Source organism: Mytilus californianus, unplaced genomic scaffold, assembly GCF_021869535.1.
Source record: "Mytilus californianus isolate M0D057914Y unplaced genomic scaffold, xbMytCali1.0.p SCAF_31, whole genome shotgun sequence".
In the NCBI taxonomy this organism is placed as follows: domain Eukaryota; kingdom Metazoa; phylum Mollusca; class Bivalvia; order Mytilida; family Mytilidae; genus Mytilus; species Mytilus californianus.
The window spans coordinates 986,977-1,006,556 of NW_026262681.1; the positions used below are offsets into that span (position 1 = coordinate 986,977).

The 19,580-nt window shown below is 32.2% G+C and overlaps 2 protein-coding genes across 2 annotated transcripts in view; both read left to right on the forward strand.

Moving 5' to 3' along the window:
- Positions 1 to 1,631: 1,631 nt before the first annotated feature.
- LOC127736463 (uncharacterized) overlaps positions 1,632 to 19,580 on the forward strand; it is a 35,862-nt gene continuing 17,913 nt past the window's right edge. Inside the window, exons 1-3 of the mRNA XM_052247008.1 lie at positions 1,632 to 1,776; positions 3,340 to 3,484; positions 4,383 to 4,498. Coding sequence (XP_052102968.1) covers positions 1,669 to 1,776; positions 3,340 to 3,484; positions 4,383 to 4,498 — 369 coding nt within the window. The 5' untranslated portion in view covers positions 1,632 to 1,668. The remainder of the gene's footprint in view (positions 1,777 to 3,339; positions 3,485 to 4,382; positions 4,499 to 19,580) is intronic.
- On the forward strand, positions 16,702 to 18,761 carry LOC127736462 (3-[(3aS,4S,7aS)-7a-methyl-1,5-dioxo-octahydro-1H-inden-4-yl]propanoyl:CoA ligase-like). The gene has a single exon (XM_052247007.1). It carries the CDS (start codon positions 16,805 to 16,807, stop codon positions 18,449 to 18,451), a length of 1,647 nt encoding a protein of 548 aa, XP_052102967.1. The 5' UTR covers positions 16,702 to 16,804; the 3' UTR covers positions 18,452 to 18,761.

The window sequence follows — 19,580 nt, forward strand, 5'->3', positions numbered from 1 at the left end:
AATTTCAAAATGACTGAGTGACGTTTCAAACGTACTGATCAACTCCACCGTAGCGAAACACATGACTGACATAATCAATAATATATTACAGTAAATACGACCGAAAAATATCTTTATAAGTAAAGAATTGTCGCATAAAAATTAAATACACGACCGGGAAATGGCAAAGTTCATGAAGTCTAGTCCGATTCATCATTTTACAAAAAAAAAAAAGTTCAAGCAAAAGGGGGGGGGGGGCGTACACCCTCTACGCCCCCCTCTGGATCCGCCACTGAACTTAGTGTATTCAACAATAAACAGGAGTCTACTAAATATGTCAAGGTCTAAACGGGTATCACCAGATTCAATGTAAGAACAGAGTAATGACGTGATAGAATGTATGTTCTAACTAAAACTTATCTAAATGTTGCAGTTGGCCTGAAAAAATAAATCGTCATAAAAAGGGATGTTAATTTAGCCCCAAAGAAGTAGCTTTTGTGAAAGGCGTTGTATTTATGAGGGAAAAACTATTATAGTACTTGTTGCAACATTAACATAATATGCTGATGATGGCAGAATCCCTTTCTTCATATAAGGATTTCCTTTTAAGAGCATTGTTAATAGCTAGGAACTTCTGAAACAAAGGATCAAATGGTGGAAACAGTATTGCATAGTATCATGTTGCTGAATCAAATGACAATTGCGAAAAATAATATCCCCAGTTATTCTCGAAACCAAAAAGAATTGGGAATCCGAAACTTTAAAAAGTACCGAATCATTAAAACCAAAACAGTAGTGCAAAAATAAAGGGAATTGTATCAATGCAAAAAGACGGTCCTTCATAGCTTAAAAAACTTCTAATTTTGACACTGCAAAATATTTGTCACAAATATCGGAACATTCTTGCCAGTACAAAACAAAACTGAGTAACTGGTCTATTAAGATCCACCTAAACAAAAATAATTGATCAGGGCTATCGACCCAGTCCGTGACAATTATGCCATTTAACAGTGGCAGTTGCGCCATTCGACAAATGTTTCAGTGCATGATGATCAAAGAGCTGCATTAAACAACAAAGTAGAAAAAAGTAGACCCAAAGCAGAAAATTTATTCATAGAGAAAATTTGTATCATCACTGAATAGCTGCATAAAACAAAAAGAAAATACAAATGTTATATATTAGATCTGTTTAATAAAATCGTTTTTAAGGACGAACTGTGTTACGGTATATCTCCACTCAACCAAAAAATTCCCAAAACTATCTCCTTATATAGTCACTGTAATAACATCACTGCCAGCAAGCCACACCATAAACGTAAAGTTTCTATGGCTTATATCTGTATATTTAATACTGTTATTTGTTTGCAATTCTATGTAATAAGTATAATCTTGTTATAACTGCTTTGTCATGATACATGTAAAACATCTATGTCATGAAAGTAAATATTCATGTGCCCGATCTGGTGATTTGTTAACGTTTGCTATCTCAAAATCGATATCAAGTTTGTCTTATGATTTTACAAAGGTTAAGTGTTATCATTATTATTATTATAGCTACTATAAATATATCATTGAACCATGTGATAATATTTCCCACGTGGTCTTAAAAGTTGGAAAATTTAAATTGTTTTTGCCGAGACATTATTGTTCAGTTGTTTAGTTTGGCTTTGACATAGCATCTTTGTCATCATGGAGTACAGAAATATATTGCTTCTTTTGTTGATCGGCGTTCCACAGTCATGGTGTCATCTTTGTTTGATATTCCCAGAACAAAGAGGGGCCATGGATATCACTAGGGTAAGATTTTGTATAATTGGGTGAGTTTTCTTTGCTTGAACTGGAATGGAAGAAATATTTGCATGTAAAGCATAAGTAGAGACACATTACAAGGTTAATGTGAAATAAAAAATCATATGTGTCGTGACACAACAGCAAATATCAAAAGAATTTTTGTCTATTAGAAAATTTATAGGATTTACTTCAATAGGCTTGAAAATTCAGATTCACTTGGAAGCAGGAACATAGAACCAATTTGGATCTAAATTACTAGCAAAAACCGTTGAATATAAACTTTATCAAATGAACATTGATTGAAGAAAGCCCTTGCTTGGCGGTGTTTTTTTTTTATTTAATAAACACAAATATGTGTAAATATCTCTCCAAATGGATAACCATTTTTTATGTTAATGCGTATTTTACACAATTTCCGGTTATAAATACTCTTTGATTTGCCTTTGTAATTGTTTTCATTCGAGCGCCACCGATGAGTCTTATTTAGGAGAAACGCGCATCTGGCGTACCAAATTATAAGCCTTGTTTCTTTAGTTTTTATTGCCATTAAAGTAGAGATGATATTAACAATTTAAGTAGAGATAGAATTGACCATTTAAGTAGAGATGAGATTAACCATTTAAGTAGAGATAGAATTAAACATCTAAGTAGAATGAGATTAACCATTTAAGTAGAGATAGAATTAACTATTTAAGTAGAGGTGAGATTAACCATTTAACTAGAGATGCAATTAACCATTTAAGTAGAGATGATATTAACCATTTAACTAGAGATGCAATTAACCATTTAAGTAGATATAGAATTAACCATTTAAGTAGAGATAGAATTAACCATTTAAGCAGAGATAGAATTACCCATTTAAGTAGAGATGGGAATCCATACAGGTGTAGAACGTTCTTTTTTGCAAACAGAGTATCAGACATTGCAGTTATTTTTAAATAAGCCAGACTAATTTGTATGCTAGATCGTATAGAAATATTTACTATTGCAAAAAGTTTGATTTGGAGTTAAGGCTGGACAAAATGGCTGTAAAGTCTTGTCTGATTCCGATGTAAAAAAAATGATGTTCAGAAAATCAGTTATATTGTATTGCGGCGAAGTATTGTTGTGATTAACTGGATTTCTTATATTTCATATGAAGGAAACTGCGTGCTATTCATTGATTGTAAGGCTGAGAGGATCCACTGGAAGTCAACTGCCATGTAATGAATCCATAGTTCCATAATTTGCAATATCAATATCCTATCCATAGATTTATTTCTGTTTTCTTTTGCTGATATGTTTGTGTCTAGATTGACTATTACGTTGCATTGATTACTGATCTTACACTTTGTTTTTAACATTTGAGTCGATATTATATTTGTTATATTTCAAATATCTCTTTAAGTGAAAATAATGAAAACCTAGGAGGCAATGAGTATCCTGTCAAAAAATCTAATACTGCTATTTTATGTGTTTTGAGTACTGTTTGATATTTGGTATTTGCCTTTTATTTGTATACTTTTTTGTATTGTACTTCCAACTTTAATGACAGTTTAGTACATAACATTTAATTGTCATTCATTTCAGAGTGGTAGTAGTACCTGCTTCAGGCATGGTGCTCCATGTGGAGGACAACCACCTGAAACACCAGGAGTCACTCCGTATATGGGCGGACAACAAATGTGGATAAAAATACAACAGAACTATAATCACTATGAAGTTGGTTTTCCAGGTAAGTAACAATGCAACCCATTAACAATTATTATACGACTGTAATCATTTTATTGAATTTAGCTACGCCTATATCATACCGCTAAACTCTGCGGAAAATCTCGTATCGCAATTTTGCGATGTTATGCTGCATTAGTATTCGTTGGAAACTAATTTTCTTGAATTTCGCGGGTAAAGGTGAACCACTTATTCAAAAGTTCAACGTAATACAAATGTCTGTATGCTTGTGTTCAGAATTTGGAATAATACCGGTTTTCAAGAAAAAACATTTTTTCCGGAATCCTAGAAAATTGGTTGCCACGAAAATATCTAGTTTAAAATGTCACAGAGTTATTAACGGCTTCATAATATATTGTTCCAACGATATTAGGTTTTTTTTCAACGTTGTCATGGCAAGCTTCTAACAATATCAAATATTTTATGATGTCGATTTAGAGAGCAGTTGATGAACAAATCGGATTTTCGGCATTGTTAAATATCAGCTGGTCGTCAGATTATGAACAGCTCAAAATGACTTTTGTTTTGTATATCTTCAATTTGTGCCTATTGGGCGTTTTGTGATACTCCCATCGTAGAAACCATGATATTGGCTGGTCATAAATCAACATTGCGAGACAATACAACTACTCTACTACGTATAAAAGGGCTTCCTATAGCGTTTAACGTCATTTTTCTTTCCCTTTTATAAGACATTTCAAATACTGGACTTTTAAAGTCATGTAGTCTACATCAAGTGAACTGTGATAAGGAATTTAATCATTACAGTGCATTGTCTGTACTTTTTTACTTCTTTGTTCAGTATCTTGATTGTATTGTTTTGTGAGGTACCCGCAAATATCCCAATGTGTTCAATAGACGCATTTAACAGACACAATAACAATGTCTTATTTTGTTCGTAGGATATATGGATATTGCTGTTGCTCCACTAAATAGTACTGACTTCCAGATGTTGGCATTTACACCAGATTATTATGTGCATGCGCAGGATCATCAGAAAAATTTTACAACTATAGTGGTAAATATTGTTCAGATAAAAAGCTAGCTTTCGATTACTTTCATTCTATCATACTTAAGAAACCATTTTCCCCGATAGTTTTCACGAAAACGAGGGACTCAAACTGAAAGAGATATAGTTTAGGTTGTACAGGTTGTTCTTGCATTTAGAAGTTATCCTTTACAGCTGTTATGCGGTAAAGAGGGGAAGGGCAGACTGAGGCAGTTGCCTCCCCTCTCCCGCTTAAAGCGCTACATTGTGCGATAGGGTTTTTACATTTTAATTACGACAGATTGGGGGACTGTCGTTCACGTTCTTTCGAGGCCTCCTGGTGAATAAAACAAAGATGTCTATATATGTTTATTTCGATTCCAACCATAAGAGTAATCATATAAAATACATAAATATGAAATAAAAGAGTTTGATTCTTAAAATGAACTTAAATTAACGATTGTCAAAATACTTTATTAATTAATTGAAATGGTTTATCATGATATTTATTGTAACTTTAATAAAGAAAGTTTTCTGTTATAAAATTGTTACATTTAAAGATTAATAAGGTTACGTTGTATTTTTCATTAAACAAAAACTATAAGTTTACGAACCTGGTGAATACAACAAAGATGTCTATATATGTTTATTTCGAGTCCAACCATAAGAGTAATGTTTGGTCCCTTAGGGTTTCCTATTTTCAACACTAAGAACACGTGCTGATTGGACTCGTTTTATTCACCAATCAAAATGCCTTTTAGAATAATTCATTTTATGAGAACAGTTTCTATTGGTTAGATCTCTCTTATCTAATTTACATTTTTACATAATTTGGGGTTACTATTTTAAGTTACTTAATACATTACTTTTACGACCATTAGGGGAAATCCGATTAGTTGGTTAGATCGAATTCTAGGTGAACAATAGAAAAGAATTAGATATATTTGCTAAAGGAAATACTTCTAAGAGTTTAAGCTGTCAAACCTTATTTATATTCTAAGTGTCAAGTTTAATCAAATAGGAAGAATTTCACACCAAATACTTATATATTAAAAGTTACATAACATTATAGACACTCTTATTATATCTTTTTATACAAAAACTTTTATACAAGAATTGGTTATTTTCTACAATTATATGGAAGATTCACTTAGTTTTATATGAAATATTAAAATTTATTTCTTTAAATATTTTACCTCAATTTACCACCATTATACAGCCATACAGTTATATCACAATCGATGTTATTTAAAAAAAAGGGTTTTTAACTAAAATAACAGTATATGCAGATTTGCACGTGTGCTTAGATCTTTTTTCTGCTAACATTGTATCATATTTCTGATTAGGAAGGACATTCTCTTTAGACTCGTTACGATTTAGATCTTAACAGTTACATATTGCATAGACACTTATCTTAAAATTGAGAATGGAAATGGGGAATGTGTCAAAGAGACAACAACCCGACCAAAGAGCAGAAAACAGCCGAAGGCCACCAATGGGTCTTCAACACAGCGAGAAAATCCCGCACCCGGAGGCGGGCCTCAGCCGGCCCCTAAATAAAAATGTGTACTAGTTCAGTGAAAATGGACGTCACACTAAACTCCAAAACATATGAATGAACTAAAATTAAAAAACATACAAGACTAACAAAGGCCAGAGGCTCCTGACTTGGGACAGGCGCAAAAATGCGGCGGGGTTAAACATGTTTTGTGAGATCTCAACCCTCCCCCTATACCTCTAGCCAATGTAGAATAAACAAACACACAGCAATACGCACAGTAAAACTCAGTTTAAATGAAGTCCGAGTCCGATGTCAGAATAGGTAACAAAAGAAACTAAGCAAAATGACAATGATACATAAATTAACAAAGGACTACTAGCAGTTACTGACATGCCAGCTCCAGACCTCAATTAAACTGATTGAAAGATTATGTCTTCATCATATGAAAATCAAGCACAATCCCTCCCGTTGAAGACAGTATCCTCTAGATTCTTTCAGATGTTTTATTCAATGGGTTGCTGTCTTATTGACGTATAATACCCGTCTCCTTTTATTCGTATACGAATATATACATTTTTACTTTGACAATGGTTAACAAGTTTTTTTTAATAGGGAATAGACCTGGTTAACGCTAAGGTATAAATTACTCTTGTAATCAGTTTCGCGTTTGTAATTCAAAGTTTCATTTATAAAAGCATTAATATGACGCAGAATTATTTTTTTGTTAATTAAAAGCTTATAATATATTTACAAACATTTTTGACACAAACGTACCAGTGTTTAAAAAAATCCTAATGGTCTCTTTCAAGTCAGATTTCATATGTATTCAAAACTAGACAATTCGCGTCATGGATTTTCATTAATATTCAGATTTTTTATCCAACATTTGGGAAATGGATTATTTTTTTTTGTGCAGTGTTCAACACCAAATTAGCATAGCCCTCATATTAATTGTTTTTTTTTTATATCATTCAGTGAATAAATGTATAAATTTATGTTAATTAAAAAAAAAGCTGCAACAGCTGGTTTGTTATACTATATCATAGAAAATATGATAAGGGACCTTTTGGCCCGACTAAATCAAACACGAGTTGTTTTCTTTTTTAATTACCACTTTCTATATTCTAGTCCTAACTAAGAGCTAATAAAAAGAAAAGATTCCTGTTGCACTGCCATAATGGCATGATGGAGCAGACATCACTAATTTCTTGATTCGTACCACGGTATTTTGTACATGTATTATCAAAATCATTGATTCGTAAGGACTGGTCGTGGCCGTCTTACGAAAAAATAGAAAATCCTTTAATCGCCATCAGATTTTCAGTGGATTCAGTGGTGGACATTCTGAATGACATTTCAAACCAACTTAGATGAAGGTTTTTACAACTTGTCGATGTAATACACATGATAATGTCACGGAACGTTAACTTATCAATGTTATTCTGTCATGATATATTGAAGCGAGTCTATACTTATATGTTTTTTTTTCTGAATGTTTGAAGTTTTTCTACCTATGATACCTTTCCAAGAAATTATGATGTTAAATATAATCTCATATCATTCTAGAAAAATAAACAACTGCTACCGTACCAAATTATACAAAAGTTTGGTTTTATTTAAGAATTGAATGCTTCTTTTTGTAATTTTATTGTGGTGTAAAAGTGTTGACCGAAGCACATTTTGTATGAAGCGCGGAAGCGCTTCATTCTAGAAATGTGCGCACGATCAACACTTTTACAACCCTATAAAATTACTAAAAGAAGCATTCAATTCTTATAATTACATTTTTATGCTAGGGTCATGAAAAATCGATTTCTATCATTTATTTCTTTAATTAACCTGTGCACTTTATTGTGATGGCACGTGTCATCATGAATGTTACACTTCATTGGGATATGAAGGTTAATTTTAGTATGACGCGCAAGCGTTGTTATCCAATCAAAATAACGGATTCTTCTGAAACATACATGTAATGTAATTATATGAAGTTAAATGAGTGCATGCAGAAAGGACTTGCATGGTGTCACGAATAGAAACTGGGTGTATCTTGTGACTGGGTGATGTGTGTTGGCCTGCAACCACACACACACAATAAACAATACGACGACTCGAGTCTGCACCGACTCTAACTCTGGGAACTAACTCTTGCAACAAATGACGACTCTAGTTTCCGCGATATATAATTTAATAGTTCAGCATGGAATACGATTGTACAGAGTTGGAAATCCTTTGTGTAATACTAAATCCAATCTGCCATATCGGAGTGATAAAACAGTTTATATAACAAAACAAAATACTTGAAAAGACTTGACAAATATTTCTCTAAATAGAGGTTTCCCGATTTGTTACCGTACCAACCGTAGTACGAAATAGGAGCCGTCATTGAAATTTGAAAATAATTGATATAAACACTTAATATCAACGTTTGTTTTATGAATCTTAATCAAAAGTATTCGGAGGATTTTTATCTGGAACTTGATATTAATTTTACGTGGATATTTTTCGTATTTATAGCAAATAAAATTGTGTGTACTCGATTATGCTTTCAAGCAACCGTTGCACGAACGGTTTCTGACGTAGATTTATTTCCCCTGAAATCGCAAAGGCAAAAAGAAGCTAAAATATAAAGCATTTATATTCTATCAGATTTTTCGCCTGTTATATTATTATAACAGTATAAAATGAATATGTTGGATTTTTTTGGGTAGGCTTTTAAAAAACATTAAAAAATAAGATGCATTTTAACATTCAAAATTAACATCATTAGTAAATGTATTAATGATAAAATAAGTATAAAACTATTTTGAAAAGAGTAGAACCTGTTTCATTTTTTTCAGATGGGCTAAAACAACAAGTGGGTTCGCGAAAAGTATAGTACAATATAATTTATTATCAACATAAAAAACAATAATCAAGTATACATACAAAGAAATGAAAAAGCAGTTAGAACATGAATGAACTAAACATATAAATATAGATATATTTTATATGTTGGGCCTCATGGGCCTGGTCTTTCACCGAAAATAATGAACCATGCAAGTTTATTTAAAGATGTAAAGATCAAAATTAACGACTGTGCAAGTTTCTAAAAGATTGGCAGAAATACTCATATACCATAAAGGTGATAAACCATTATTTTAATTAAATTGTCAGTATCAATGCTTCGCATTCTTTAATACGATTAGATATTGTCACTTATTTACGTTCAACTTTTAAAATATATTTTATCTTTACCGTTCTTATATTTTTCTGCATTTTCACACAAATCGTCTTGCACATGTATGAGAAATTTTACAAATAATAAAAGTATGATGTCGAAGAAAGGATCAAATTATATGATACGCTAATAAACTATTAAAAAACACGAGTGTCAGTGCAATTTACTATAATTATAAGATGATGATAATGATGGATGGCTGTTTAACGTCCAGCGGCAAATTAAATGCATATTCAGGACGAGAACATGATAATGTATTATGAATATTAATCCCTGCTTTGTACTAAACCGACACGCTGAGCCGCATTTTTAACGTGCAGTTTTACAAGGCAATAGTCCGCGGGAAGACACCCTTCCCAGACACATTATACTGGCTCCGACCCGAACGTTCTTTGCTCTTTCTCAGCTTAGCTGAGAAGCAGCAAATACCAATATTAAAGTTTTTGTTTGACCAGGCAGGGACCTCCCGCAATCGAGACAAGCATGCTACCACGAGATCACCGAAATTGTGTTTTTTTTTAATTCAATGATTCTAGACATTGGTGTTTATAGTAATTATTTATTTTTCAATATGTTTTTCAGTTTCTAGAAAAAAAATCTTCAGTTGTAGATAAAAAAAAAAAGAGAAGAGTGCCCTTTTCTTACTCAAATGGTTTGCTGTAATGATTGAAATAGATTTTGTAATTAATAACACTAGTTACTTATATTAAAACCATGCAAGAACTACTGAGAAATCAACACAATTGTAACATCTTCACGCACGTATATAATAACCACCATGCATCAGAAACACGTGTATCAGAAAGTCTTTCATAGACAGCATTTTAATTATTCCAAATTCTGTTTTTATATAAGAAAATATTATATATTTTTCTAAATATTAACAAAACAAAAACAATGCCTATAACAGAAACGCAAATCTATATTTAGAATGTAAAGGCCAATGTCAACTCTTTCGTGTAAGGTCTGTTTGATTCATGCACGTATGCACTAACTAAATAATCTCATATCAGTCAGGATTCTACTTCATCAAAATTATCTCCCCATTACGCCACCTAATTTTTATAATCGTAAAAATGGAAGCCATTGTAGTGACGACGCTCTGTCAATTTATCTCTTGAAAACCGATAAATTTATCCACATAGCATCATTACGATCATTATATGCCAGTTGTATTTCAATAGACAAATGTATCTACTAGCTATTTAGCATCATTTAATGTACTTTTATGCATTTGGTCAACTAAAAACTATTGTCTGATCGGTTGTCAGGGGGAATTTTCGAAAGTTCTAAAATATTTAAAAAAAATTCTAATTAAATATTTCGAGGAAGGGTAGACTAAAAATTTTCAGAGGTTGAAGACTAATTACCCTGGATAACACACACAGAAAATGAAGTTTTTTTGAAGTTATGCATTTTTAAGATCCACTTGAAAAGGTCCGTGTAACACTTATCAATTCAAAATTTTAAAAAGTTTTCAAATTTTAGGTTTTTTGGAATTTTGATCAAAGTTCTAACATATCAAAATTCAAATTTTGTAAAATTTTTGAAATTTTGAAATTTTCCCCAAATAATTAAAACTTTAAAATTCTAAAAATCATTTAAAAATTTGATAGTTTAGATATTTGATCAAACTTTAAAAGTACTAAACTTAACGTGCAGTTTTGATTATTTCGCTTTTTGAAAGATTGATTTTTTTTTATTTTTGATTAAGATATTGAAATAGAAAAACGGGCGAAAAGAGACCATACGTATCATTATTGCGTTTGGGGTACCTGTAAAGTGCGAAACGGAATAAAAGCTGAACGAAACGAAACGAAAAGAAACGAAACGAAACAAAATGAAATGAACAGTTACTGTTACTTAAAAGTTTTAATGTATAAAATAAATCAAGAGACAGACAGTTGTAAGCGGTGAAAAATTAAATAACAACATAAATATTTCTCAAAAGCGGAGAACTCATTTTAAAACAAGGCTCTGATTAAGATCATTCTTAGTTAGGAATAAAAAGCACGAAATATGTGAAAGGGTTCTCTTCCGGTATAAATAACAAGAAGACTTTCTAGAGTTCGGATGGTTTATTACCAGAGAATAAAAACTCTGAAATAACAAAATTATAAACATTAATGATATTTCATGTAACACAGAATATATTATACACATATTATATCACAGACAATTTTAATACAGTTTAAACAATTTCTAATATAATAGTGTTACTATAAACAGTAAATACACATTTACTATGGAATGTTCATTCATTCAATTGTGTAGTGAAATGTACATCACATGTCACATGTACTTTAATAAACCGGTTTCTCTTACCGACATCTAAATATAACGGTAATCAGTTTCATCGTGTTTACAACCAAATAGAATAAAATGTATATTAAAATTACTTCTCGCAAGTACATGAAAGTTTACATTTAAACTTCACAAATATTACAACATTCAAAAAGTATTTACTATGTCTGAATATCGACATATAAATTCTATACAACTGGTTTGCTAAAAATGCGCAAATCGTCAAAGGAAATAATCCATGACTTACTATTATTTCTATAGTATAAAATAGTACAAAAACTACAAATTATGCGCTTACCACTTGTGGAGTGATTTCTCCCGTAAATTAGGAACTTGGCACAAAGTATAAACAAGTAATCTACATCAGAGTCCTGAAAACCAAAATACAATAATAAGAACGGACTCTTAGTAATTATATAAAATACTAAACACATGACAATTGTATTCAATTCGTCTATATAATAAATCTCACATAGTAACTAAAAATAGCATTACGCAAACATGTAACTCGAATATTCTTTTCACAATATACTCTAATTTATCATACATGCCGCCATTTTTCTACATGCAGTATTCGTAAAATACTGTTATTACGATATCTCTAAACATTACATAATTACGCTATGACCAGCGGCAAATATAACATTACTCTATAAAAATATGACCTAGCTTCTTTACAAAAATACGCTCATTCAAATCTTTCATTCCGGTGTTATAAACATGCGATCTGAAGAGTATTTACTCGAAATAGGAAAGTTAACCAAATCTATTAAATAAATTCGTGTCAAAATGTTAATAAAGAGGAATGTGCAACTTACTACTGAGTCATGTCTAGAAAACTATAAAGCTGAATCTAGTAATATACAATCTGTAAATATGGTTTCTGAGTTATAACATCTGGATAAATAAATGGACGTCTTTCACTGACCAATGTCCAGGTAAATTCTACACAAAGAGCACAAAGGAAAAACTCAACTTAACCGCCAATAACTAAGAACCAATCAAAACAAGAGTTCAATTTCAACCTCCATGAATATGTATGAGTAACATTACTCAATACGTAAATTATATACTAAATCAAATCTTAAAGGATAAATATCCTTTAGTAACAATACTTTGCAAGAGTGAAATAATAAAACTAAGACTCCAATAAGAATTTGATAAGTAGATTTTTAATATAAATCAATGATTTCCAAAGTGCAAATTACATAATTTATGAAGCATAAAAAATCACTCTGCTACAATATATCAAATCATTTTTTATTGCAAAAAAAAATAATTTAAAGAAGAAGTCGTTTTTCGTTAAACAAATTGGACATCACATGAGATAACAGTATCCTGAAATTTTTAAGGTTTTGCATCTATTGAAAAAAAAAACATTTTTAAACCTATTTAATCCTGCATCAAACAGATTGATTTACTTTAAAAAATCTGTAACATAAGCTTAGCGTTTCAGATAATTAATTCAGAACTATTTGGTTTTCCAAGCGCCCATCATTTAGGAGTAACAAAATATGTATTAAATATTTTTCTTTTGTGCGTGATCAAGACAGAAAAGTCAACGCAAACACGCCTGAACATAAAAAGGTGTACTCGACTTTCTCTTTTCGATGAAATTATTGCCCATTTTGGGTTTTTTTCCCAAAAAAATTGTCGACGGGGGCAGAGATGCAAATTAATGCTTTACAAAGATCAATCTATTATCTCTCTTTGGATTTTTTTTGGCGGAATTTATGCTTATGCACAAAAAAGATTCACATGTATTTGCACCTACCACAATGGACTATTTTGTGAAAATTTGTTTATAATTTAAAAGTTTACAAATATCTCGAAGCTCCGTACCATAGTTTAAGTAAAAACACATACATGAGATGCATGAAATCCTAAATTAGGCACATTCATTAAACTTTTAAAGCCCATAGAAACAGATGTAAACAATTCAAATTTACCAACTTGGCCTTTTTGATCTTCTCTAACAAAGAGTTCCATTTCTTTTTGTTTAATTTCAACTGGATTTCCGCCTGATATAGAATCATAAACAGTGTTCTAGAAATGATGAAATCGTTATCAAATAAAAAGTTTAAGCTAGATTTTGATGATATGTAATTCGGTTTCTTTAACTTTATCACGGTGGATAAAATAATCTCGTGCATTAAATTATACCTCCTAAACAACACTAAGCGTAATTTTTAATTGTAGAGTTGGGAATTATAAAATAGGAATGTCAACATGTAAAAATACCAGTGTTATTGATTATGTTATTGGTACTGCTTTATTGTTATAACTTTTTTCAGATGTGCATTCATCACTTGCACTAACCGCACCCGATACAGTGACAAATACAATTAACGGATTACAGAAAAAATAGCACATACTAGATAAAAATTAACAATAGAACATGCAGACTTATTTATGGAATTAAACATTTACGAATAATAGATAAATTGAAGTAAAATGTCGTTAATTGAAAACCAAATTGAAACATGCGATTAGATTAGTTTCATCTTCCAAACTCGACTTAAACCTTTCACAATAAAAATTAACCAAATCCCTAAGACATATAGCATATATACAAGAAAAATAATGATTTTACGAAAAACTTTTATATAATGTCCAAAAAGTCTCAAAATCAAATTGTGTCCATTTCTCCACTGTGACAGTAGCTTATCTAGTCAAATGTCTATATTTTTTATATAAGTGTATATATCTCCCAATTGATACGATATTCCCGGGCTTGTATTTCCTATCATGATTTCCTTGATAGAGGATTGCTGCTCACAAGGAAGCTATTAAACCAAGAGTTCCAAATGGGGATGTGAAATCATCCCTTCGTAAATTTTACGGACGCCATCACGAGTTGGTTGGCCATTATGGAATAACCGTTTCACAGATGATATCGGATATGTTCCTTATGTCGTAACTACAATACCCTTCCCTTTTCACGAATGTGACCTACCGAATTAGACTATTTACCGGATTTGTAATAACATAAGCAACACGACGGGTGCCACATGTGGAGCAGAACCTGCTTACCCTTCCGGAGCACCTAAGATCACCCCCAGTTTTTTGTGGGGTTCGTGTTGCTTAGTCTTTAGTTTTCTATGTTGTGTCATCTGTTCTATTATTTGCCTATTTGTCTTTTTATTTTTGGTCATAGCGTTGTCAGTTCGTTTTCGATCTATGAGTTTGACTGTCCCTCTGGTATCTTTCGTCCCTCTTTTATGTAAGATTTTTTGTTACATTTTAAGTCAAATCACTTACATAAATGACAATTGATAGGACAAGATAATTCAATCTTCAACCGGGAGAATATTAAATTGTTGACGCAAAGTGTTGGTATTATGACCAGGTTATTTGTCGGATCGGTCATATAATGATATAAAATCCAAGTCGCTGGAAAGTTTACATATTTATTCCATGCATATATTTCAATTTCCAAATCTCAACTGCATAACAACATCAAAACAAATATAAAATACAAATTCAAAGACTGATTGACATGCTGAAGTGAACCAATCAAAATATCTTGTTACAAAATAATATAAATTCGCGTTTTGCCGAAAGCGGGGATTACGGAATAAAACATGTTTTGTTTCTAAAGTTTGTCAAGAGTCGCTTTCGGCAATTATATCAATATGTGTCAAATTATCTTTATTCTTTGTTGCGCAATGTTTGAACATAAAGACGGATATAAATCTTTAACAATTAATGTAAATGAAAGGATTATAGTTAAGCGTAGAATACATGTAACTTGTGCATATGATACAAATTGTGAAATATTAAAAGATATAAAATCAACAATAATAACTTTTGAACGAACGATTGTCGGGTCATAATGTATAGCAAAAACGTCATTTTGCTATAAATGCAGAAGTTTTGGACATTTCGCCAGAATGTGTTATTTTCACGGACAACCGAATGTGAAATCAAAATCCAAATTACGTCGCGACGCAGAAAGGATGAGAAAATTCAAAGAACAGAAAGCGATGTCAATTTTTGAGCTCATGGACTTCTTTCCGATCTTAGACTATAATAAGGAATTCATAGATAACGTTAAACTCAGGCATGACCGAGTGAATTCAGAAAGAGTGAAATTCCAAATCAAAGGTGTACATTATGAAAAAAAAAATTAAAGAATTAAAACAAAAACATACCAGTGTTGTAAGCAATTTAGACAAACTACAAAAACAAGGTGCAGATGATCAAAAGGAAAAGAAAAATTATGGGAACGCGTGACTAATCTAGAAGAATCTAGGTCTAGAATTAACAGTCAGAGACGTGAAGCTATCGATGAGCAATACAAATTACAACATGAAAAAGAACATATGCAAGATAAGATCAATAATCTAGAAGACGAATTTGACAATTTTCGGAAAAATGCAAGAGAACATAATTATTCCAACCATAACTATCGTTACAGAGGACGCCACAATCACCTCAAAAACTTTCGGAACAATTTAAGATGAAGAGTAAGACCCGAGACGTGTCTTCAGGGGCCGTGGGAATATATGACCGGACTATTTGCAGTGTGAAATTAGTTTTTAAACTACAGTTTATTAATTCAAATGTTTTAATGTATTTTCATATTTTGCATTTATCTTATTTCATTATTCTGGACTTTGTCGTAAATTTAGACATATTTGTATTTCACAGATTTAGCGTCATTATCTTGGACAAAGGACTGAATTTTATTTAGTCTATTCATTTAATTATTTATTCTCTGTGACAGTTTGGACAATAATTTACAATTACCTGTCAGACACTAATTACTATTTTAATCTATTGTTATTTCTCTTTGGCATCTGTTAATCTTGTTAATCCTTTAATTGCTTCAAGCCTTGTGCTTATATATATTGTTATTGTTGTTATGTTACATTACATTTAGTTTGGAGTTTGTTGTTCGGTCTTGCCGGACTGCTAACATAAAAGTTTAAGGAGCGAAATATATTCCTTTTTGATTCCATATAGTCGGAACGCCATCTTACCCGGCTTTATCATAATGGAAAATTCGCAATGGACTATTGGTGGACGTCTAAGACATCATGCATCGACAAAGCCAGACAAAACTGCGTTTATCATACGACATGCTAAAGGCACAAGAGATGTTATTTCATGCCAGGAGATTTATGAAATATCACAGAGAAAGAAGTAAACCGTTACAATTAAGTTATCATAACCTCTGACATATGCATAAACACAACATTTACCTTTTATCTGGTTAGATGAATACAATACATAATGCCATACTGATACACATGGTGTGAGTGTAATATTTAGGACAAGTTCATTCAATCTTCAAACGGGAAAATAACTAATGATGCAAAAGGTTGGTACAATGGAAAGATCGCAATGGACTATTGGAGGACGTCTAAGACATCATGCATCCATAAGGCCAGACAAAACTGCGTTTATCATACGTTCTGCAAAGGGCACAAGAGATGTTATGTCATGTCAGGAGATTTATGAACAGAGCGTTTTATTTGCCGCAGGTCTTTTCCAGAAAGGTTTACGTAAAGGTGACACAGTTGGAATATCCTTTTTTAACAGCAGAGAGTGGCTTATTGCAACTTTTGGTTGTCAAATTATTGGTGCTATTCCTTTTCACTTCAAATTTAGATCCGATAACGGGAAGGAAGTTTTACCCATCCTTCAAATTCTTGGAAATTGTACAGCAATCATTCTGGATTCTAATGATGAGAAGACCAATAATAAGTTTATTGAAGGGCTGGTTAACTCGACAAATGCCAAGGAGAAAACTGTCTTGTCTCATCTGAAATGTGTCATTTGCGAGGGACTAGACAATGAACTTGTCCAATGCATTAATTTTACCAATGTTATTGAGTTGGGTTCAGAATTTGACAAGTCACGTCTTCCCGATACTTGTCCAGATGATGTGATTATTTATCTCACAACTTCGGGATCAACTGGTTTACCAAAACTTGTACCGAAGACTCACATTCAGCTTCTTGATTATGGAGAAGGAGCTGTTTTTGCATGTGAAATGTCTGCAGATGATGTGTTCTTCAATGACCGACTCTTTGATTGGCTAGGTGGCTATCCCGTTGTTTTTCTAGTTAGTGGGTCTACCCATGTCACCTTAGCAGACCAATTTACGATTGGAAGTTTTTCGGATATATGTGATTTTATGTGGCTAGTTATGGAGAGTGAAAAATGTACAGTTTCAAAAATGTTGCCATTGTTCATCTTTGAACTGTTAAAACGAGAGAACCCTACATATCGACTAAGAGTTATCGATACCAGTGCTCTTCCCGTTCCGGCGAACTGTGCTGAAGTTCTAGGTAGATTTTGTGATGAGTTCGTTTCCCATTACGGTTCGTCAGAGATGAACTTCGTATCCTTTAAGCGCGTAAAAAGTCAATCAGAATTTTCAGATTACTGTGTAGGCAAGCCTTTACCTTGGATTGAAATGAAAGTTGTAAATAAAAATGGAGAAACTGCACAGAAAAACGAAGATGGAGAACTATTTGTTCGCAATAAGAAGAGTTTTAGTGGCTACTTTGGAAATCTACAGGAAACAGAACAATCTATTGATGCAGACGGGTGGTATCGAACCGATGATGTAGCTTTTATGAATGACAACGGCGAATATGTTGTACACGGTAGATGTTCCGACATTATTCTATGTTATGGGGCTCCTATTAAGCCGTCGAATATAGAAGCTGTTATGATGAAACATCCGGATATTGCTGAAGTTTGTGTCGTGCGCATAAGTGACCCGGTATCATTTCAAAAACCGTGTGTATGTGTTGTTCCAAAAGAAGGCGTTACGCCGACAGTAGATGAACTAGAAGCATTTGCACTGAAAGATACAATTAACATGAAGACAATGTTAATAAAGACACAAATGTATGTTATTTTTGAGAAATTTCCAAAAACTGTTTCTGGTAAACCGAATCGAAAGGAAATCCTTGCAACAGCTGTGCAAAGATTAAAAATATAGTTCAGTTATTTAATACCAAAACCATTCTGTAAAGAAAATGACAATATACAAGTAGTTTTCATACGAACTGTATGCCAACAGAGTAATTGTAATCAGATGTTAATCGGAAGAAAAATGAAACTGCCTGCTTAATACAAAGAAGTTTCAAATAAACCGAAAGAAATTGTATGTGTGATATTATTCTATCTATTTCTTGACAAAGTTGTCTCGCTCCGTTAGCAGGTTACTAACTGTCTGATCAAAAACATTAACCAAATTATACTTAGCCTAAGTATCCACGTTCTTTAAACTTGAAACGATAAAAATTAAGAGATTGTTAGTTTTAAAAATATTTAATCATAGTACGTTCTAATATTGGTAATCATGGGCATTGGTAAAGCTCTATGAACAGATATTCGCCAGCCTCATATTTGAATCATCCGTAATGAATACATAAATAAAGTAAGAAGAAGATATCAACAGGAGGAAACAAAACTGTAGAAATTCAGTTTAGTTTTTCAATAATAATTTTGAATTTTATTTATCTAGGTCATGCCATACCTTCAAACTTTCCAGTTGTATATGTCATTCTATACTCAGAGTAAATTTCGAGCCATTTTAGCCAAAAGGTCCTGTTGAACCTTATGTCCTATCTTGAATTTGAAATGAAACGGAAGAGAAAGGATTTGAGGGTCTGGATGGGGGATCCTTTACTTTTGTATTGTTAAGTTTTTAAAGCAATTTTTCTCTATTCTTTCTTTATATTTTAGCACCCAATTATTCTCTATTCTTTATTTTTTTGCCTATTTTTCTCTATTCTTTTTATGTTTTCCCTTTATTCTGCATATGTTTCCCATTATTCCCTATTCTGGGAAACCCCATCCAGGCCTTCAGAATATGATGTATCAATTAATGACACAAATTCACTACGCACACATTAAAAACTCAAAGCAAAAGAAAAGCGATTGTATTACTGTCTTCATTTGAAAGTCACGATAAGGCCTTCAACATAGTGCAAAAACCCTCTTCTACCTGCAAGTTCAAGACGGCCCCTTACACCGGTTTCTGCGAAATTGTTTTAGTTAGATGTTAACCACGCTAAATATGTGCATTGAGGAACACTGCTGCAAAAGACAGACAATATATTTAC